General features: G+C 38.5%; 2 protein-coding genes across 7 annotated transcripts in view; one reads left to right on the forward strand and one right to left on the reverse strand.

Moving 5' to 3' along the window:
* Positions 1-19,667, forward strand: part of RALYL (RALY RNA binding protein like) — an 834,129-nt gene that overhangs the window by 684,571 nt on the left and 129,891 nt on the right. The window lies entirely within an intron of this gene.
* Positions 6,985-9,255, reverse strand: LOC105748309 (interleukin enhancer-binding factor 3-like). Its single transcript, XM_012535331.3, has one exon. It carries the CDS (start codon positions 9,052-9,054, stop codon positions 7,045-7,047), a length of 2,010 nt encoding a protein of 669 aa, XP_012390785.2. The 5' UTR covers positions 9,055-9,255; the 3' UTR covers positions 6,985-7,044.

The raw sequence follows: 19,667 nt of genomic DNA on the forward strand, positions 1-19,667 counted from the left end.
TCTCAGCTGGAATGCTGCCTCAGCAACTGAAATATTTTGCTGCTCTGTGCATGTCTCTGAATGACCATGAAAGCATTGCAATATTGAATTGGGAGTTACAAATAAACTTTGTAAATTCACAAATACAGAATCCACAAATAATGAGAATCAACTGTATTTTTTAGAAATCTAAGGATTAACAAACCTTTTCTAAGAAATCTCCTGAACCTTGTTTCACTAAAATCATTGAATTAAAAAAAAAAAAAAAAAAGAGGGTCTAACACAAAAAAGAACCAAGTCTCCTGATGGCTGGTGAAGAGGAGTCCCAGGATGGTAACTCTGTAGCAGACCTAGAGCGGACCAGTCTGGGCAATGGAGAACTCCAGGAAGAATGAAAAACTAAGGCCACTATAAATACCAAGTCAACAACAGTTTTTAAGAAGGAAATGTAATTATTGCACAGTATATTGCCCAACTGTAAATAATATTTACTTGGTCATAACAGTGAAAACACTGAATATTGACTTAATCAAAGCAGAAGAGAATTAATGAGAAAAAAATCATGGAAGCTTGGAAAAAACATTGGAAAAAATTCTTCAGTACAAGCAAACAGAGCAGTATTCTGAGGCTCAAAAAGAACTCATTTATTTGAATAAAATTTAATTCTATTCAGAATGAATATGTGGTCAAAAGGTACAAACTTCCAGTTATAAGGTAAATAAATCCTAGGGATGTAATTACAGTATGATGATTATAGTTAATACTGTATTGTATGTTTTGAAAGTTGCTAAAAGAGATCTTAAAAGTTCTTATCATGAGAAAAAATGTAATTATGTGTGGTGATGGATGTTAACTAAAATTATTCTGGTAATCATTTTACAATATATACATATATCAAATCATTATGTGTACATCTGAAACTAATACAATGTTATGTCAATTTTACTCAATTAAAAAAAAAGATTTACTTCTAGAAACTGAAGAATATTATAGAAAATGTCTGTTAATTTAGCTCAGTAATGCTCAGAATGAAAGTATCTTTGAGAAACATTAGTAGGTTATGATAAGATATTAATCTAGAAAATTTCAGTATCAACAAAACTCCTGATTAAGTGCAATGCTTCATTTGAAGAAATAAATGGCAGATTTGATACTACAGGGGAAAAAATCCAATAAATGGTATATACCCAGAGAAAATTATGATAAATATTCCCTGAGTAAAATAGAGGAAAGGGAAGTGGAAAAATGAGAACAAAGAAAAAAATGGATGAAAGACCATTAGGTTTAATCTGTAATAATATGTGTTCCCAAAGAGAATATGAAAGAGTCAGTAATGAAAGGTAAAATATAATTCATTGATTTTAATGAGATTTTTAATATTTGAAATGTAAAGAAACATATAGGTGTCCATACCAAAAGAAAAATCTAAGAGAAAAATTAAAACTTTAAGAGGAAAAATAATGTTGGACTCAATTTTCTTGGTGATGTTAAGACAATGATGGACGTAGTTTTGAGAGAAAGGATTGGAACACAATCATTCTGTGTTCAGCTATGTCGTTTTTCATTTATGAAGGTAATAGAAAGATGTCAACAGAAAATATATTATACCATGTACCAAACACAGACAGAATTCTATAAATGTAGCTGCTAGTCTGATTTTGTCCACCCTGTGTTACCGACCAGGTTCTCGTCTTCTTTAAGCAACAGAAATTGATAAGAGGCCAGACAAGAAATTCAGACAAGGCTTTAATGGGGCTCCTGCTGCAGTAGCAGGGAGTGAGAACAAGTAACATGTTCCCTTGCTTGCTTTCTGGGTGGGGGGGCGAGCTGGTTCCTTATATGGAGTGAGGGTAAGGGTGTGTCCAGGGGTTGGGCTGGAGGGGTGGCTTAGGACGTTTGCCCATCCTTTTGGTGGTATTGTGTGCAGGGGCGCATGCCCAGTACCCCCTGTGTTTACTCCCGACCCCCTGCTTTTGCTCCTGGCTCTTCAGAAGTAGCAGTTGGGTTTTTGGTCTTTTTGTATCTTGTTGTCCATAATTTGCCCCAACTGCACATGTACGCAGCTATTTTCAGTCCCTTATAGTTTCTTTGTATTTTATTGCTTGAGGAGACATTTGGCCAGGTGCAAACATTGTAGCACTTCCCCCAGCCTGTCTCACCTGGACACCAACATCATGAAGATCAACTTAATTATAACAATTATTTAGTCACGTTCTTTAACGGGGAAATTCATGAAGCAGGCTAAATGATTGCTTGAGAATGATTGTGGGAAAAATTTGACATTTCTAAAGTTCATCTAGAGATGAGAATATAAAAGAAAATTTTGAAGGGTGTTAATTATGAGGGAGATTATCTCTTCTACAAACATGAAATTTAGGGATAAGAATTGCTTTATTATCATTGGGGATAAAATAAAAACCACAATAAGACATGTTTATACGAGAAAGTGATAATTGACAAAGAGTGCAAACCAAGTCAATGAGGAGGGGACAAATGATTCAATATGCTCCTTTTTCTTCTATAAAATTTATAGGAAACACTAATCTTAAGTAATAGGTATTTAGTGCAATATGAGTTTGTAATAAAAAGAACATAGAGGTTATTTCTTAATAGTTAGGTATTTTGTGAAAATGGGCAATTAAAAAAAACAAGTAAATGTGCATAATGGAAGAAAAAGTTTAGTGTATAAAGATTTGCTAAAACTTTCAGGATATTTTTGAATAAAAATAGTGATAAAAAGCTAACATTCCAATTCTAATTTAAATGGTTTTACTATTTTACATTAATTCCTTCTTGTTTCAGATACATATCTATTGTATTTAAGTAGTTTTCTTCTTACTATTTTATTTATGATATATTATAAGGAATGTCTCATAAATTTTACCTAATGTCTGTCTATCATCTACTAATGAAAATCATATTTTTCCTCCTTTAATTTCTTTTTGTGACAGATTGTTTATAGATTTCCAGGCTTCAAACTAGTTTACATTGACTTCATGTTGCTCTTTTATCTAATGAGATTAAGGCTGAATTCCTTTCTTTTTCATATTTTGTCTTTAACAATGAAACCTCTAAAACTGTAATTTTTTTTGGTCAGGTTCTTATTGTGACCCATAGGTTTTGGAAGAAGCATTCTTTTTATTTCTTTCTAGATAATATTAAAGTTCAATTTTTAATTCTTCTTTAATTCTGCATCAATTTGATTAAAGAGAGTCAGGGAATCTAGAACTGGTGCCAAAAGGAAAGGGAGTCAGATTCAGGTCATCACCTTCCTAAAACATGTATGTGAAGAGCTAAATGTTACATTTTAAAAATGTAATTTAATTTTAATAAAATCATGAAATTTCAGCTTGGAAGATATCCCAGAAATACATAATGCATTAATTCTCTTCTCTATAAAATCCCTAACAAATGGTTTTGGGGGCTCTTTTTGAGACATATGTGTTTGTTACACTGTGTTATGCTAGATCATATAATGTTTTCCCACAGTATTTTCCTTTTAATGATTCTGTTTTCTTTCCCAAACTACTAGAAGCTCAAGATATTTGGAACTCATTATTCTAATTCTTTGTTATACTTAGCAGTAACATTCTTCCTTGTAATTACTACTCTTCAATAATTGTCCTCCCTTCTGGAGCCACAATGAATAAATTCAGTGTCTCTTCCACTAGACAGCCTTTCAAATGTTTGAATAATTAGCTTCCTTCCTTCCCAAAGTCTTTTTTCTCTAGACCAAACATTCTTATTTAATTCAACCATTTTTATATAGGGACATTGTTTTGAAACTTATTGCCATCCTAATTTCTTTCATCTGCATGTGTTCCGGTTGGTTGAAATCCTTCTGAAACTTCACTGAAATAAGCTGAACTAAATATTTACAGGGATGTCTCAAAAGTGAAAGTGCAATGGAATTGTTACCTCCTTTTCTAAAAGACACTACAGTTCATTTAATGCCTTCTAATATTCCATTGGCTTTATGGTAGTAGTATCATTCTCCTGGCTTATACTGAATTTGCAGTTGAAGAAAGTACCTGAATATTTCTTACAACAATATCTGGTAAGCCATAGACAAGGTGATTTATGCTCTGTACTTTAATTGGTCATATTGATACCTTGCTTCTGTCATTTATGAAATCAGGATAATATTAATACTAACTCTAAGGATTTTTAAGACAATTAAATGATTTGATATATATAAAGCACTTAGAACAGTGACCAATGAATGCTAAACTTTCAGTAAATTTTAACGTTATCATTGGTGATATTATTATTACTCTTATCCCATTTGACATCACTCTCAATTTTTTTTTTTTTTTTTTTTTTTGCGGTACGCGAGCCTCTCACTGTTGTGGCCTCTCCCATTGCAGAGCATAGGCTCCAGACGCACAGGCTCAGTGGCCATGGCTCACGGGCCCAGCCACTCCGCAGCATGTGGGATCTTCCCGGACCGGGGAACGAACCCATGTCCCCTGCATCGGCAGGCGGACTCTCAACCACTGCACCACCAGGGAAGCCCCCTCAAATATTTTTATAAGTTAGTTTCTACAATGGGGAACATATGCAGTTGATATATTTACCCTTGAAGGAAAACGGTTTAGAAAAATCATTATCATCCAATAAGTTAAATAATAGTAATAATAAAAATATCAACTGTACAAGTTATGAAAAAAGATTCACTTACAAATAAACAACATCTAACCTTTCACTATGTATCACATGTGAGCATTCTTTTTTTTTAATTTTATTGGAGATTAGTTGATTCACAATGCTGTGTTAGTTTCAGGTGTACAGCAAATTGATTCAATTATACATATACATATATTCTTATTTTTTCAGATTTTTTACCCATATAGGTTATTACAGAATATTGAGTAGAGTTCCCTGTGCTTACAGTAGGTCCTTGTTAGTTATCTATTTTATACACAGTAGTGTGTGTGTGTTAATCCCAAACTCCTAATTTATCCCTCCCCCACCACCTTTCCTCTTTGGTAATCATAGGTTTGTTTTCAAAATCTGTGAGTCTGTTTCTGTTTTGCAAATAAGTTCATTTGTATCATTTTTAATTGGATTCCACATATGAGTGCTATCATATGGTATTTGTCTTTCTCTGACTGACTTACTTCACTTAGTATGATAATCTCTATGTCCATCCACATTGTTGCAAATGGCATTATTTCATTCTTTTTTATGGCTGAATAATATTCCATTATATATGTTACCACATCTTCTTTATCCATTCCTCTGTCTATGGACATTTAGGTTGCTTCCATGCCCTGGATATTATAAGTAATGTTGCAATGAACATTGGGGTACATGTATCTTTTCAAATTATGGTTCTCTCTGGATATATGCCCAGGAGTGGGATTGCTGGATCACATGGTAGTTCTATTTTTATTTTTTAAGAAACCTCCATAATGTTCTCTATAGTGGTTGTACCAATTTACATTCCTGCCAACAAAGTAGGAAGGTTCCCTTTTCCCCACACTCTCTCCAGCATTCATTGTTTGTAGACTTTTTTTTTTTTGTTACTTTAACATGTATTGATTAAAAAATAATAATAATAATAATAAAGGGGAGGGGAAATTTTCAACGTCATTTCAGGATAACTATTTCCTGGTATAAAAAGACATTATTCTCAAACAATAACTTTCTAGGAAAAAAAAAATACATCATGCAATCAAAGTTTTAAAAAGTTTCACTGAATGTTTCAAACCCCTGGGAACAAATTATGTAATAACCGTTTTGACCAATTTTTTGCCTGACTGAATAAACGCAAAATTTTGCAAGTCAACGCAGAGGCAGGCCTTGCTGCAAAAAAACCTGCTGACCAGAGCCCAAACTACACTCATTCCCAAGAAGGACTCCCGCCAAGAGACGGGGGTCTCATTCAAGAGCCAAAACGCCTGTGTGCCTCTGCGCACAAGGGAGAAGCCACACAAGCTCAAGCCTGCACCCTGAGGTGAGAGGGCAGCAGCTTTCCGGGCCTTCTGGACTCTGCCGTGGACGTGCGCCCAGCAGCACAGGCCCTGCTGAGGCTCGGCTCTTCACTGGAGAATTGTGCTATGTATTAAGCTCTTCCTGCTGGATTATTTTTAAAGCCCCATTAAAAAAAAAAAAAGAAAAGAAAAGAAAAATGGAAAAAAAACCTCTAGAATCCCATGCATTTGCAGGTGTGATTACGACTTGCAAAATTCCACGTTCTCTCTTCCTTAAAGCCTGTCTGTTTCTTGCACTAATAGTGGAAGCACAGTTTTGATACCTTTGAGAGTTCACCTCTAGCTAAAGCAGCCACAGAACATTGCATCCCGGAACAAGAACCCACCAGAGCATTTACAAAAGGTGGAAGAGGTTAACTTAGCACAATATACAATTCCCCAACGTTCCCAACGTTTCACATGCTTATGAAAAAACAACAAAAAAAAGGCCGGTTGCTCTGGATTCAGATGTGGTGAAATCGTTACTGTCAAAGGCATCAACCAGATTTGGGAATTTGTTAAAAGGTTAAAAATTCATACAAAACCTGCTGTAAATTAAGACTAAGGTAGATTAAAATGCATTATTATCTGTCTCTTAAATAAAGTAATGCTTTCCATAAAAAGCAAAGGTGGGCTTTTGCCTTGATGCTGACCAACGCTGGCTCTAGAATTCTGTGCAATTCTGCACAAAAAACGCATTCTCTGAAAATTGTTTTCCACTTATTGTGAACTTCAATATGACCAAGTTCAAAGGCAAATCACAATAAAAACTTCCATTGTCTTAAATTCTGCAGGCTAAGAGTTTCAGACAAGCTGCGGTGACAAGCCACGGTTGAGAAACCCAGTGAAGCACAGGGCACAGCACGGACACTTTGGGTTCTGGAGTTCGAGAAAATTGGAGTAAAAAGTTGATTTTGTGTGCAATACTTTTAGATGCTCTAGGAAGACCCAAAATCATGATAGCCGTAGCAGTCTGTGAAAAAGTCACCTACAAAAGGGGGAGACAGAGCAGAGAAAAGAAATTATAATTTGTAGCCGGCGGTCGCCGAGTTGCCTCCATACCCGTAGCTGCCATACCCGGCGCCAGCATTCATGTAGCTCCATGGTTGGCGCCACCAAAGCCTCTCCCTCGACCTCGACCTCGGATGTTCCCTCCTCTTCCCCGTCCTCGGAGATTGGGGGGCGGGGGCACTTCGTTGTGCATGGGACCCCCCATGCCGAACCCAGGGTTATGTGGCTTAGCAGAAAATTTCGGTCCACCTCTCACAGGCACGGGGGCTCTCTTCTTCTTGTTGGCCTCAAGGGCTAGAGGGGCGTCGGGGAACAGCTTTTCTAGCGCAGCAAGGGCGGCATATGCTTTGGCCACCTTTTTGTTTGAGCCAGCGCCTTGAAACTTCTGTCCGTCCACCTCGACCTCCATGACGAAGCGCTTGTCGTGGCTGCCCCCTGTCTCTGAGATGAGCTCATACTTGAGGCCACGCCTCTTCTCATTAAGTTCCATAACAGGGTTCTTGCCATGCTTGGTCAGGATCGGCCCCTGCTGTTTTACGTTCTCGGCAGTGGGATCTGAGGGGAAGGCAGCGCTGGGGGTCGAGACAGCTTCCACCACAGGTGGAGGGGCCACCACGGCTGGCTTCGCCTCTGTCTCCTCAGCTGAGTCTTCCCCCTTGCTGGAGTCTCTGCCTTCGGCACCCGTGGGCAAGCCCATGTCCTGTAACACCTTAACGGCCACGTGCAACTTGGCAGTCTTTTTGGAGGGCCCAGAAGCCTCGAATGAGTTGCCGTCTACCTCCACAGACATGGTGAAGATGGGGGCGTGAACTGGACCGGTCTGGGAAACCAGTTTGTACTGCAGCCCTGGCTTGAGCTGGTTCAGTCTCATCAGGGCATTCATCGCTTGGGGAGGCTCTGCTTTCTCCTCTTTCTTCTGAATCTTCTTCTTCTTTTTGCTGGGAGACTTTTCCTCCCCATCTTCCTCCATTGGGCGTTTCATGGGCGTAATGGCGTAGGTGGTACTGGGGGGTATTTGCACTGTGTAGTCCACTGGGTTTTCATTCTTTGGTTTCTTGGGCATCTTCGAAGGCAAGGGGTCCATACCCAGGACCTTATGGAGCTGGCCAAACGCAGCAAGTCGCAGAGCATGCTGCGCACTCTGTGTGATATCTTCCCGTTGCTGTCTGTCTAGATGTCCAATAGCATCAGTGGCTTCTTTTTCACAAGGGTCATAAATGCCAGAACCATCTGGCATCACGATGCCTGAAGCCAGGCACTCCAGCACTCTCCGCAGGGCCTCGCCAGCACCCATTGGTCTGTTGGCTGTGCCGATGGACTTCTCACAGAGAAGCTCGAGGGGCCATCCTCTGAGGGGACCCCAGGTGGGAATGCGGGTGCACAGGTCCCTCAGGACCCGGATGACAATGACACACGACTTCAGCCCATTGGCTCTGGCCTGGAACCACTTGGCGTGTCGGAGGGACGCCAAGGCAGCAAGGCATTTCTGCCTGTCCAGAACGTCCGGGGGATCGTTGACTGATAGCGTTTCTCCAGCTAATACTTTCTCCATTTCTTCTCTGACAACAGGGGATGTCAGGTGGATGGTCAGGGACAATGGAGGCTCTTTTGTGTTTTTTATCACAATCGCGGCATCGTCGACAGATTGGAGTATTTCGTACTTGTCATCTGTAACAGCAGCGAGCTGGATGGCCAGGTTGTCAGCCACCTTGTCCAGGAGGGCGGTCGTGGGCTTCTCCTTACACAGCAGCACCAGCTCCAGGTCCAGGTCCCCCTTGAGCAGCAGGCCCTTTGCCACGAGGCCAACACGCATCATGCCCCTCAGGGTTCTAGTCACATGCTCTGCCTTCTGCTCCCCGGCCCCTTCTTTGGTCTCGTCCTCTGGGGGCACATCCACATTCTCAGACTCGGCGTGATCGCCACTACCTTTCTCCTGCTCATCGATCCAGTCGGACACAGCCTTGAGAGCCCGCTCCGTGTGGGACACCATGTTCTGAACTGCCTCCAGCTCCTTTTGTGTCGGATAAACAGAAGAATGCTTTGCCATCACATGGCGATCATCATTCACAAAAATTCTCACTGGACGCATTTTTACTTCTTTTCCTGTAGTGTCTGGAAATCAAATTTTTCCTTATCTTTTCAAATTGTGACAGATTTCCTTGGTGTTATCAATACTTCAACTATCTTGTCCGCGTCCCGTTCTCCGACCGCAGCTGCCGCCCTCCTGCCAGATCCCGCCGGGGTCTCGCCCCAAAAGCCACGCGGTGCGCACCGGGCTGCTGAGTCCAACTGCAATCTGTTTGTAGACTTTTGATGATGGCCATTCTGCCCAGTGTCAGGTGATACCTCATTGTAGTTTTGATTTGAATTTTTCTGATAGTGATGTTGAGCATCTTTTCATGTGCTTTTTGGCCATCTGTATGTCTTCTTTGGAGAAATGTCTATCTAGATCTTCTGCCCATTTTTTGATTGGGTTGTTTGTTTTTTTGATACAGAGCTGCATGAGCTGTTTGTACATTTTGGAACTTAATCCCTTGTCAGTTGCTTCATTTGCAAATACTTTCTCCCATTCTGAGGGCTGTCTTTTCATTTTGTTTATGGTTTCCTTTGCTGTGAAAAACTTTTCAGTTTAATTAGGTCCCAGTTTTTTTTGTTTTGTTTTTATTTTCATTGCTCTAGGATGTGGATCAAAAAAGATCTTGCTGCAATTTATGTCAAGGAGTGTTCTCTCTGTTTTCCTCTAGGAGTTTTATAGTGTCTAGCCTTACATTTGGGTCTTTGATCCATTTTGAGTTTATTTTTGTGTATGGTGTTAGAGAATGTTCCAATTTCATTCTTTTATTTGTAGCTGTCCATTTTTCCAAGCACTACTTATGAAGAGAGTGTCTTTTCTCCATTGTATATTCTTGCCTCATTTGTCTGAGATGACCATAGGTGCATGGGTTTATCTCTGTACTTTCTATCCTCTTCCATTGATCTATATTGCCATTTTTGTGCAGTACCATACTGTTTTGATGACTGTAGCTTTGTGGTAGAGTCTGAAGTCAAGGAGGCTGATTCTTCCAGTTCCATTTTTCTTTCTCAGGATTGCTTTGGCTATTCAGGGTCTTTTGTGTTTTCATACAAATTTTAAAATTTTTTGTTCTAGTTTTGTGGAAAATGCCATTGGTAATTTGATAGAGATTGCATAGACTCTGTAGATTGCCTTAGGTAGTATAGTCATTTTGACAATATCGATACTTCAAATCCAAGAACATGGTATATCTTTCCATCTGTTTGTGTCATGTTCGATTTGTTTCATCAGTGTCTTATAGTTTTCTGAATAAAGGTCTTTTGCCTCCCTAAGTAGGTTTATTTCTAGGTATTTTATTCTTTTGATGCAGTGGTGAATAGGATTGTTTCCTTAATTCTGTTTTCTTATTTTTCATTGTTAGTGTATAGGAATGCAAGCAATTTCTGTGTATTAATTTTCTATCCTGCAACTTTACCAAATTCATTGGTGAGCTCTAGCAGTTTTCTGGTAACATCTTTAGGATTGTCTATTTAGAGTATCATGTCATCTGCAAGCAGTCACTATGTTACTTCTTCTTTTCCAATTTGGATTCTTTTTATTTCTTTGTCTTGTCTGATAGCATGGTTAGTACTTCCAAAACTATGTTGAGTAATAGTGGTGAGGGTGGACATCCTTGTCTTTTTCCTGATCTTAGAGGAGGCCTTCAGTTTTTCACCATTGAGGATGATGTTTGCTGTGGGTTTATCATCTATGACCCCTATTATCTAGAGGTTGATTACCTCTATGCCCACTTTTTGAAGAGTTTTTATCATAAATGGGTGTTGAATTTTCTCAAAAGTTTTTCTGCGTTTATTGAGATGATCATATGGTTTTTATTCTTCAGTTTGTTAACGTGGTGTATCACATTGATTGATTTGTGTATATTGAAGAATCCTTGCACCCCCTGGATAAATCCCACTTGATCATCCCACATGATCCTTTTAATGTATTGTTGGATTCTGTTTGCTAGTATTTTGTTGACGATTTCTGCATCTCTGTTCATCAGTGATATTGGCCTGTAATATTCTTTTTTTGTGGTATCTTTGTCTGGTTTTGTTTTCAGGATGGTGGTGACCTCATAGAATGAGCTTAGGAGAGTTCCTTCCTCTGCAATTTTTTGAAAGAGTTTCAGAAGGATAGGGGTTAACTCTTCTCTAAATGTTTGACAGAATTCACCTGTGAAGCTGTCTGGTCCTGGACTTTGTTGGAAGTTTTTAAATCACCGTTTCAATTTCAGTACATGTGATTGGTCCATTCATATTTTCTATTTTTCCTGGTTCAGTCTTGGAAGGTTGTACTGTTCTAAGAATTTGTCCATTTCTTCTAGGTTGTCCATTTTATTGGCATATAGTTTTTTGTAGGTAGTCCCTTATGATCCTTTGTATTTCTACAGTGTCAGTTGTAACTTCTCCTTTTTCATTTTTAATTTTATTGATTTGAGCCCTCTCCCTTTTTTTCTTAATAAGTCTGGCTAAAGGTTTATCAATTACATATGGTCATTCTTAAACATGTAGAATCCAAGAATGCCTAAACTGGATTGTCTTGGTTAAAGTCCAACCAGGAGACAAGAGACAGAAACCTCACCAGTAATTTTAACAGGGCAAATGTAATATGAATAATTATGAACTAGTAAAATATGGTTACCTGCTTAAAAAAGGTAAAAGAGACTGCAAAAGTATATGAGAATAGAAAATGTAGGGAACAACTACTATCACTATGGCTGAAGGAGAGTATATAAAGAAGGAAAAAACTAGAAGAGCCTCTATCTCCTAGGCTGAGATTCACATCCCATTTGGAGGGGGGCTGGCTGCAGCCTATTGGAAGTCACAGGAGTTTGTTGGGGTGTTGGTGGACTGGGGATAATGAGAAGGCATCCTCCTGCTGGGGTGCCAGTTGAGCTTCAGAGGGTGTCCTGTATGGTGCTGACAGCTGTGCCAGAGAAGCAAAGAGAAAAACACATGGGAACCACGAAAAAGAAACCCCTTTTTCTTCAATGCCTTTCAGTTTTCCTCCAAGCACTCTCTACTGACAAACCCTAACATGGTGCCAGCTGCCAAAGGAACAATGTTTACAAGATCCAGCTCACAAAGCAAGAGTAAAAAGAAGGTGGATTTAGAGCTAACCGGCAATAAATTGATATTTATTGGCAGAAAGCTCTAACCCAACATGATCTAACCCAATTATAATTGTGTACACGTTCTAATATTAATCTTCTGGTGTTTAAAAATTATAATATAGACATTTTGTTTCCTTACAAAAAGTAATAACAATAAATACTGTAGTGAAAAGTTCCACAGAAGTCTGATATTCAGTTAAAAAAATATCTACTGGGTGACTACAAACACGCTGGTTTTTCACAGCTCACAATCTAGTCAGATAGACTCATGAATTGTCAATAACAATATAAATATGTTCAGATGGAAGTATGAATAAGAAGCTCTAAGAATGAAACCTGCACATTTGTGAATAAATTCAGCTAAAACAAAAAGATGTGTAATATGTTACAAGATATTGACATGAGTCCTCCTAGAATATTTTATTGTGAAAATTTCAGGGCCAAAAAATTCAGATAAATTAGAGTAAGTTCAAAGAAGGAAGATAGGAATGATGAATGGAACAGAGAGATTGGTTTGTGAAAGGAAAGGCTAACAGAAATAAATCTATATAGATTAGCTATGTGACAGGAAAAACAGAGAGCTGACAAGCATGAGTCAGATGTAAATTCAAAAATCTATAATCAAGGAATAGCACAGTAAGTGGACTTTAGTCTAACTTCACAAACTTTTAATTGGGGAAGATGTAGGGCTTGAGTTATGCCCTAAGAATGGATTCATATCCAACAGAAAGAAGATACGTGTGTTGACAGATGGAGAGCTTGAGCTAAGCCCCATAACAGGAAATTTCTGTTGAGCAACCAGTTGGGCTAATGCAGAAAACTGTGTAGAGATACAAGAATATCTGTGTCTGAGAGCAAGGAGCTATTCTGTGCCACCCCAGAGAATAGGTGTTTGGAAAGGCTGAGTAATTAAAAGAGTAATTGAAGGAATTGTTAAAGAATGTCAGAAGAAGGAGCAGCATGTGGAGAGTGCTGAATGTCGAAGAGTCTGAACATTACCTCGGAGACCATGGGGAGTCACTGGAGGATTTTTTGTTGTTCTTATTTGTTTATTTTTTATATTCTGTAAAAAGAATTGTGTAAACACAATTTTGGAATTATATGTGTGAATATCCTTCCTAGGGAACACAGCATAGAGAAGAGTAACAAGCATAACCCATTCAAAGTGATACTTCCAAAATCAGAATCCCTGTGTTAGCCAGAAGAGAGAAAAAATATTTCTCTCTTTTTCCCTCCTCTTTCTTGTCCCCAGAATTCAGTCTACATACATGCTTCAATTAAAAAAATCATCCTTTAAATGTGTGAGACAGTAAGCTTGACTCACAACAACTAACAGACCAGAACTCTTAAATGTACTGGGTTGATTGTTTTAATCTTTGAACTTCTTAGTCACTCCTTCTTTCTAAGCTTTTAGGTCCTGGTTCACAGTTAGCCAGGAATTCTATGAATGTGCCATAATCCTTGGGTTCCTCCCCCATTCCAAAATCGTTGGTAGTCAATTGGGTATTTTGTCAATGCAATTTAGATTTACTAGCTTATTCCATTTATTTTTGCATTTTGAATCCATGTGTATATGTGTATCCACTACACACACACACACACACACACACACACACACACTATCCAAAGTAAATATACAGATTTATTTGTATTCCCTAAAATGAAAATGGACAAATTTTTTGTCCACATACAGCTTAGCAAAGTTCATAAATCTGTTCAACTGTATATACTCTGACAGTCGGAAACCCGCATCAAATTTTATGACAAGTTAGAAGTAGAATCCTGTAGGTATCTCTGAGGAAAATTTGATTCACTGGGAACCTCAACTGTAGAGAAGTATGCTCTGGAAATTCAGCTATCTTGCATTATAATTTCTGCATTCACAACTTCTATAGGTATTCTGAAGAATAGCTATGCTAAAGAGAGAGAATAAACTTCGTAAAGCACTGTTCTCCATACTTGTCCCACATTTTTCTACCACTAAATCTTGACCATCTAGAAGGACTACTTTTGAACATTTACTTCTCAAATCCCTACATCCTTTTTCAAACATTAAAATGTCATCTCTTTAAAGAAACCTTGTTTGATTCCTTGTCCCAACCACATCCTATTTCTTCTGCCTATAAGCTCTCATAATAGTTTATTTGTATTTTGGCATTTAACAAATTTGGCTTTGAATTATGTCATATATGTATTTGTCTAGTCCCTTAAACTAGTTTGTATTTGCCTAATCCCTTAAAGCTTGAGGTTAGAAGCCACGTTCTACTGATATGATATTATTATTCACAACTCCCAGTATTTTCCTTACAATAAGCATTCAATAACTGATCATTCAATCTAATTTAGGGATCAAGATATAGTAATTGAGAAGGTTCCAATCATTATTGGTAGGATGTCTGTTAAGAAACCATTAAAAATGTTCCCTCCTTGTGCTAGGAAATTTATTAATATTCTTCAGATTATATTTTAATGATGTTCTGTGATAGAAAATTAAAATAAATACTTCTGTGTATTAGTTTACTCAAATAAAGCTGGTTTTATGAATTCAAAAGGGATTATATAAAATGGACCATATATACTGCAAAACCCAATGAGTTGTGATTTCTTCTTCTATTATTTAAAAAGTTTAAATGAAATTCCTGGAAAGTTACTAGGTCTCATTTAATCTCCAGTAATGAAAAACAGTGTAATTTACCTGGGTAGTGCAAAAGAAAAAAAGAGACAAAAGAATAGGGACAGGGCCAGCACCACAGGGAGGGAGCTGTGAAGGAGGAAAAGTTTCCACACACTAGGAAGCCCCTTCACTGGTGGAAACGGGAGGGTGGGCAGAGCAGGGGAAGCTTCAGAGACATAGAGTAGAGTGCAGCAACAGTGGTGCAGAGGGCAAAGCAGAGAGATTCCCGCACAGAGGATTGGTGGCGACCAGCACTCACCAGCCTGAGAGGATTGTCTGCTCACCTGCCAGAGCAGGTGGGGGCTGAGAGCTGAGGCTCCAGCTTTGGAGGTCAGATTCCAGGGAGAGGATGGGTTGGCTGTGTGAACACAGCCTGAAGGGGGCTAGTGCACCACAGCTAACCAAGAGGGAGTCCAGGAAGAAGTCTGAAACTGCCTAAGAGGCAAGAGACCATTGTATCAGCGTGCACGAGGAGAGGAGATTCAGAACACCACCTAAATGAGCTTCAGAGATGTGCACAAGCTGTGGCTACCACCGTGGACACCAGAGACGGGCATGAGATGCTAAGGCTGCTGTTGCAGCCATGAAGAATCCCATGTGCAAGCACAGCTCACAGTCCACACCTTCCCCACAACAGGAGACTGTGCAGCATGCCACTGCCAGGGTTCCGTGATCCAGGGACAACTTCCTGGGGAGAACACATGGTGTGCCCCAGGTTGTTGCAATATCATGCTGGCCTCTTCCTCCACAGACTCGCCCTGCATTCTGTACCCCTCCCTCCCCAGGCCTGAGTGAGCCAGAGCCCCCTAATCAGCCGTTGCTTCAACCCCCTCCTGTCTGGGTGAAGAGCAGACTCCAGAGGGTGACCTATATGAAGAGGTGGGGCCAAATCCAAAGCTGAAACCTGGGCGCTGTGCAAACAAAGAAGAGAAAGGGAAATTTTTCCCAGCAGCCACAGGAGCAGTGGATTAAATCTCCACAATCAACTTGATGTACACTGCATCTGTGGAATACATGAATAGACAAAGAATCATCCCAAAATTGAGGCAGTGGACTTTGGGAGAAACTATAGACCAGGGTTGTGCTGTATGCGACTGACTAGTTTCTGATTATTATTTTTATCTTAATTTAGTATTTAGCACTTCTTATCATTGGTGAATTTCCTTATAGGTTTGGTTGGTCTCTTCTCTTTCCTTTAATTACTTTTTAATTTTCTTACTTTAATAATATTATTTTTTATTTTAATAACTTTACTTTCTTTCCTTCTTTCTTTCTTTCTTTCTTTCCTTCTTTCTTTCTTTCTTTCTTTCTTTCTTCCTTTTTCTCCATTTTCTTCTGAGCCATGTGGCTGACAGCATCTTGGTGCTCTGGCCGGGTGTCAGGACTGAGCCTCTGAGGTGGAAGAGCCAGGTTCAGGACATTAGACCATCAGAGACCTCCCAGCCCCACATAATATCAATCAGCAAGAGCTCCCCCAGAGATCTCTGTCTCAAGGCTAAGACACACCTCCACTCAACAATCAGCAAACTCCAGTGCTGGTCGCCCCATGCCAAACAACTAGCAAGACAGGAACACATCCCCATCCATTAGCAGAGAGGCTGCCTAAAGTCATAGTAAGTTCACAGATACCCCAAAACACGCAAGCAGATGGGGTCCTACCCACCAGAAAGACAAGATCCAGCCTCATTCACCAGAACACAGGCACCAGTCCCCTCCACAAGGAAGCCAACACAACCCACTGAAACAACTTTACCTACTGGGGGCAGACACCAAAAACAATGGGAATTATGAACCTGAAGCCTGTGAAAAGGAGACCCCAAACACAGTAAGTTAAGCAAAATGAGAAAACAGAAACACACAGCAGATGGAAGAACAAGGAAAAACTCACCAGACCAAACACATGAAGAGGAAATAAGCAGTCTTCCTGAAAAAGAATTCAGAGTAATGATAGTAAAGATGATGCAAAATCTTGGAAATAGAATGGAGAAAATACAAGAAATGTTTAAGAAGGAGCTAGAAAACCTAAAGAGCAAACAAACAATGATGAACAATGAAATAAATGAAATTAAAAATTGTCCACAAGAAATCAATAGCAGAATAGCTGAGGTAGAAGAACGGATAAGTGACTTGGAAGATAAAATAGGGGAAATAGGGGTGGGATAGGGAGGGTGGGAGGGAAGGAGATGCAAGAGGAGAGAGATATGGGAACATATGTATATGTATAACTGATTCACTTTGTTATAAAGCAGAAATTAAAACACCATTGTAAAGCAATTATACCCCAATAAAGATGTTAAAAAAATAGGGGGAATAACTACTGAAGAGCAGAATAAATAAAAAATGAAAAGAATTGAGGACAGTCTCAGAGACCTCTGGGACAACATTAAATACACAAACATTCGAATTATCAGGGACCCAGAAGAAGAAGAGAAAATAAAAGGGACTGAGAAAATATTTGAAGAGATGATAATTGAAAACTTCCCTAACATGAGAAATGAAATAGTCAGTCAAGTCCAGGAAGCACAGAGAGTCCGATACAGGATAAATCCAAGGAGAAACATGCCAAGACAAATATTAATCAAACTATGAAAGATTAAATACAAAAGAAAAAATATTAAAAACAGCAAGGGAAAAGCAACAAATAACATACAAGGGAATCCCCATAAGGTTAACAGCTGATCTTTCAGCAGAAACTCTGCAAGTCAGAAGGGAGTGGCAGGACATATTTAAAGTGATGAAGGGGGAAAAACTACAACCAAGATTACTTTAACCAGCAAGGATCTCATTCACATTCAAAAGAGAAATTAAAACCTTTACAGACAAGCAAGAGCTAAGAGAATTCAGCACCCCCAAACCAGCTTTACAACAAATGCTAAGGAACTTCTCTAGGCCGGAAACACAAGAGAAGGAAAAGAACTACAATAACAAACATAAAACAATTAAGAAAGTGATAATAGGAACATACATATTGATGATTACCTTAAACATAAATGGATTAAATGTTCCAACCAAAAGACATAGACAGGCTGAGTGGATACAAAAACAAACCTGTATATATGCTGTCTACAGGAGACCCACTTCAGACATAGGGAAACATACAGACTGAAAATGAGGGAATAGAAAAAGATATTCCATGCAAATGGAAATTAAAAGAAAGCTGGAGTAGGAATTATCATAACAGACAAAATAGACTTTAAAATAAAGACAAGAGACAATGAAGGACACTACATCATGATCGAGGCATCAATCCAAGAAGAAGAAATAACAATTGTAAATATTTATGCACCCAACATAGGAGTACCTCAATACATTAGGAAAATGCTAACAGTCATAAGAGGAGAAATCAACAGTAACACAATAATAGTAGGGGACTTTAAAACCTCATTTTCAACAGTCGATAAATCATCTGAAATAAAAATAAATAAGGAAACACAAGCTTTAAATGATGCATTAAACAAAATGGACTTAATTGATATTTATAGGACATTCCATCCAAAAACAACAGAATACACTTTCTTCTCAAGAGCTCATGGAACATTCTCTAGGATAGATCATATCTTGGGTCAAAATGAAGCTCTGGTAAATATAAGAAAATTGAAATAGTATCAAGACTCTTTTCTGACCACAACACTATGAGAATACATAACAATTACAGGAAAAAAACTGTAAAAAAAATAGATACACATGGAGGCTAAACAACACACTACTAAATAACCAAGAGATCTCTGAAGAAATCAGAGGAAATCAAAAAATACCTAGAAACAAATGACAGTGAAAACACGATGACCCAAAACTATGGGATGCAGCAAAAGCAGTTTTAAGAGGGAAGTTTATAGGAATACTACCCTACCTCAATTAAAAAGAAAAATCTCAAACAAACAACCTAACCTTACACATAAAGAAATTAGAGAAAGAAAAACAAACCCCAAATTCAACAGTAGGAAAGAAATCATAAAGATCAGATCAGAAATAAATGAAAAGGAAATGAAGGAAGTGATAGAAAGATCAATAAAATTAAAGCTGGTTCTTTGAGAAGATAAAAAAAAATGATAAAGCATTAGCCAGACTCATCAAGAAAAAAAGGGAGAAGATTCAAATCAACAGAATTAGAAATGAAAAAGGAGAAGTAACAACTGACACTGCAGAAATATTAAGGATCATCAGAGATTACTACAAGCAACTCTATGCCAATAAAATGGACAACCTGGAAGAAATGGACAAATTCTTAGAAAATCACAGCCTTCTGAGACTGAACCAGGAAGAAATAGAGAATTTAAACAGGCCAATCACAAGCACTGAAATGGAAACTGTGATTAAAAATCTTCAAAGAACGCAAAGCCCAGGACCAGATGAATTTACAGGTGAATTCCATCAAACATTTACAGAAAACGTAACACCTATCCTTCTTAAACTCTTCCATAATATAGCACCCACATATTTTGGAACACTCCCAAACTCATTCTATGAGGCCATCATCACCCTGTTACCAAAACCAGACAAAGATGTCACACAAAAAATAAAACTGCAGGCCAATATCACTGATGAACATAGATGAAAAATCCTCAAAAAAATACTAGCAAACAGAATCCAACAGCACATTAAAAGGATCATACAACATGATCAAGTGGGGTTTATCCCAGGAATGCAAGGATTCTTCAATATATGCAAATCAATCAATGTGATACACCATATTAACAAACTGATGGAGAAAAACCATATGATCATCTCAATCGATGGAGAGAAAGCTTTTGACAAATTTCAACACCCATTTATTATAAAAACCATCCAGAAATAAGGCAGGAAAGGAACTTACCTCAACATAATAAAGGCCATATATGACAAACCACAGCCAACATCATT

The sequence above is a fragment of the Orcinus orca genome, chromosome 17 (genome assembly GCF_937001465.1).
Source record: "Orcinus orca chromosome 17, mOrcOrc1.1, whole genome shotgun sequence".
In the NCBI taxonomy this organism is placed as follows: Eukaryota; Metazoa; Chordata; class Mammalia; order Artiodactyla; family Delphinidae; genus Orcinus; species Orcinus orca.

Coding starts and splice junctions, on each gene's coding strand:
- LOC105748309 (XM_012535331.3), bottom strand. CDS start 9,054: ATGCGTCCAGTGAGAATTTTTGTGAATGATGATCGCCATGTGATGGCA.